Source organism: Saccostrea cucullata, unplaced genomic scaffold (genome assembly GCF_032062105.1).
Source record: "Saccostrea cucullata isolate Sc308-1 unplaced genomic scaffold, CSIRO_AGI_Scuc_v1 ctg4978, whole genome shotgun sequence".
NCBI lineage: Eukaryota > Metazoa > Mollusca > Bivalvia > Ostreida > Ostreidae > Saccostrea > Saccostrea cuccullata.
Window position 1 is genome coordinate 692 of NW_026930283.1, and position 3,712 is coordinate 4,403.

The 3,712-nt window shown below is 32.0% G+C and overlaps 1 protein-coding gene across 1 annotated transcript; it reads right to left on the reverse strand.

Moving 5' to 3' along the window:
• Nucleotides 1–1,801: 1,801 nt before the first annotated feature.
• LOC134283587 (uncharacterized) lies at nt 1,802–3,231 on the reverse strand (the record flags this gene model as incomplete). The annotated part of the gene is made up of 4 exons (XM_062766104.1): nt 3,109–3,231; nt 2,858–2,963; nt 2,110–2,216; nt 1,802–1,905 (listed from the first exon to the last, which is right to left on the reverse strand). Coding segments are annotated over exons 1-4 (410 nt in total), but the record flags the coding sequence as incomplete, so codon positions are not given.
• Nucleotides 3,232–3,712: the final 481 nt, after the last annotated feature.

The following is a 3,712-nucleotide window of genomic DNA, read 5'->3' on the forward strand; positions in this document are numbered from 1 at the left end:
TAATGGTAATCTAACAACCAAGCTATATGATAAACGTGATGACTTTAATTTTTCTATCGTCAACTTCCCTTACTTATGCAGCAATATACCTTCATCACCTGCATATGGAGTACATGTATCTCAGTTAATTTGATATGCAAGAGCATGCTCTGCGTATGAATAGTTTCTAAAACGACGTAAATTATTGACAAGCAAGTTGATGAAACAAGAATATCAACAGTCTCGTTTAAAGTCATCATTTCGTAAATTCTATGGTCGATACAATGACCTTGTCAGCAAATACAATTTATCATTAAAGTTTAATATAAATTCTTATCAAACGTAAGCTAACAAATTTGACTACAAGGTCTTTTAGTGAAAAAATTGTTGACGTTTCTTTTGTTTTTTTAGTGACAATAAATAAGCTATCGGCGGGACAGTAAATAAAACCAGAAGTCTCTGTCGAGACTGTAGCTCTACTGGTATGTACTTATCAAAAACCATTGCACTATTTTATGTATCTTTGTGTAGTCTACTTGTGTGCCAACTTATTTTGAAATCAAACTAGAACTGTAGAAGAAGTAGCTTTTTAAGGAATTTCACAGAAAATTCTATTTTTAGTAACCATGGCAACACCGTTCATCGAAATCAAAAAACCGATGCACTATTCTATGTATCTTAGTGTAGTCTACTTGTGTGCCATGTTATATTGAAATCAGACCAAAACTGTAGAAGAAGTAGCGTTTTTAAGGAATTTCACAGAAAATTCTATTTTTAGTAACCATGGCAACATCGTTCATCGAAATTAAAAATCCATGCACTATTCTATGTATCTTTGTGTAGTCTACTAGTGTGCCAAGTTATATTGAAATCAGACCAAAACTGTGGAAGGAGTAGCATTTTAAAGGAATTTTACAGAAAATTCTATTTTTAGTAACCATGGCAACACCGTTCATCGAAATAAAAAAACTGATGCACTATTCTATGTATCTTAGTGTAGTCTACTTGTGTGCCAAAGTATATTGAAATCAGACCAAAACTGTGGAAGGAGTAGCATTTTAAAGGAATTTTACAGAAAATTCTATTTTTAGTAACCATGGCAACACCGTTCATCGAAATCAAAAATCCATGCACTATTCTACGTATCTTAGTGTAGTCTACTTGTGTGCCAAGTTATATTGAAATCAGACTAAAATTGTAGGAGGAGTAGCGTTTTGAAAAATTGTTTACAGACAGACGGACAGACAGACAGACAGACAGACGGACGGACGCATTACTATCGCATAAGCTCTTCTGGTCTCTGACCAGTAGAGCTAAAAATTGTGGCGTAATTTACCATTTATGATGAAATAAAATTTATGATGAAATGAAATATCTTGCAACATGGTCATGGTTTGTTTGGGGTGGGGTACAAAACTGGATATATAGTGGAAGTGCATTTTCTGTTTGTTATTCTAACTACCTCTGGGTATTAAGTAACCAAAGTAAGCATGCTAAGTGTAAAGTTATGATAAGTAATGGTGCCTCTTTCAAAAAAGTGAGTTTTATGGCCTCTGTTTTAAACAGGAAGCAAGTTCAATTGTTGGAAAGTTGTTACATGATACCCAGGTGACCTATAAAGCCTTGGGCCTCTTTTTTGTATACTGTGCTATTTATAGTAAGACAATCGATCATGATGCCTACTGTTTATAGCTAAGCCCGATTAAATATGTTTGTCATTAATTTATCATTCATTTTCTGATATGCAAAACATCTAGATAACTTAGTTCCTCGACCATTCTATAATTTTTTATCACAGCAAGAGACTCCAAAATACACTTACGTTTTCATCCTTAATAATTGACCCCTCTGAAGTTGACTAGTCTGCCAGTCATCTGCCGCTTCTTGCAGAATTACACATCCGACTAAAAGATGCTGAATACGAACCTAGATGTGAAAGAAGCATTGCTTTCCACAGTGTCTTAAAAAATTGTATGAAGATTTAGGATGAAAGACAAAAAATTATTTTTTTCGGCGAAGATGTATTTAATGTTTTATATTCATAAGTTTTTTTTTTATTGTCATACAAATTTTTATAGAAGCTCATGCCAACAAAAAAATTATAAAATGTAATGAAAAGAGAAATCTTACACAGCCTGTCTCTATAAGCTGCTTGGCACCTTCGTAGCATTTTCTTTTCAAGAGAGCAAAGAAGATCAATCCAAATAGACCAGAAGTATTAACGTTCAATTTTTCATCTGCAACCCAGTGTAAAAATTACTTATATTTCGTTCAACGATTTATTTTTCAACTCATTAAATTGCTATATTATGAAAATCTTGTTTGCAATACATTGCACATAAGCTGCTCAATGTTTAATGAAAAAAAAATCATTCAACTAGATTTGAGTATTTAGTGTTTGGATTCTAGACAAAGATTTAGACTTAGTGTTAGAGCTAAGGTTAGGGTTAAGCAACAAGGGTTAAGGTAATTATTTGGATTCTAGCATAAATAGTTATCGAAAAAAAAAATAAAATAAAATATGGCGGAATCAAAAATATATGACAGAAAAGGCAGATATGTAAGAAGTAGGTCGTACAAAGATTAACAAATGATGTTTGTAAAAATACGAACACTCCCCTCCCGTAAATAATTGAAATTTTCCAAATAAAACGAAACACAACTCTGTCAAACATTTTTCGGTCTTATCCAGAAAAAAAAATTTACCAAGATATTCATTATGGTTAATGTCTATACCCAATGTCATTTAGATACGTGCTTTTGATTGCATCCAGAGACATAACAATAGTTATGCTAAAAAATGATTTTTTTTAGCTCGGTTATATTGAATTCTCGAAATATCTTTTTCATGTATGATCTATGGAGCCTTTTTCGGTACCTTTTTTGTCTTTTGAATGTCCTTTCAATTTTGGCGCCGTATATGCATATCTTGTCTTCAATTCCAAATCCTTCCAAAGGCCCTTTTTGAAATCATTTGACATTTCCTACATGGATATAAATGTTTATTGGAGAGAAATTAATATGTCGGCCTTGTAAAAATTGACAAAAATCACTAGAAACTCAAATGATCGAAAAAAAATGTGAATAAAGATGATTGTTACATAGAACAGTAACTAAAGACATACACACCTTTTCAAAAATGTATTCGATTGACTTCTGGTTAAATGATGTTTTTATAATGTTCTTAGGTATTTTCCATTTTCCTATTTTCATCAAATACATCGACAGTGCATTTGGGTATACATCTGTTTTGCAACCCTGGTGAATATAACACTATATACTTGTAATAACTTTGCAAAATGCTTGTCTGACTGAGCAATTTATATAAAAGAACGTAAAAATGTGATCGCTTAATTTTTGTTGAAGTGGGGCTTACTATTTCATCACTTAACAAAACGAAGTTAGGCAGCAGTGGTTATTTAAAGGTAGTAGTGAAGTTCATATTAAAGGCATTCGAAATTAGAAACCAGAGACCAAGCCCCAGGATAATGAAACAGACTTAGATTTAAGTCAAATTTTTTATCAACTGTAAAATTTTAATTAATTATTAAATTGATCTAAAAATTTGCAAATAACACCATTTTCATGAATAAAAAATGAAACACATTTCAATTTTGATTTGTTTGCACTGCAAAAATCTTCAACATACTTATTAGCGTGTTAATTTTGACTTACGCTGAAGAAGTTTCATTATCCCGGGGCCTGATGAATTTCGACTTCAATCTCTGTTTTC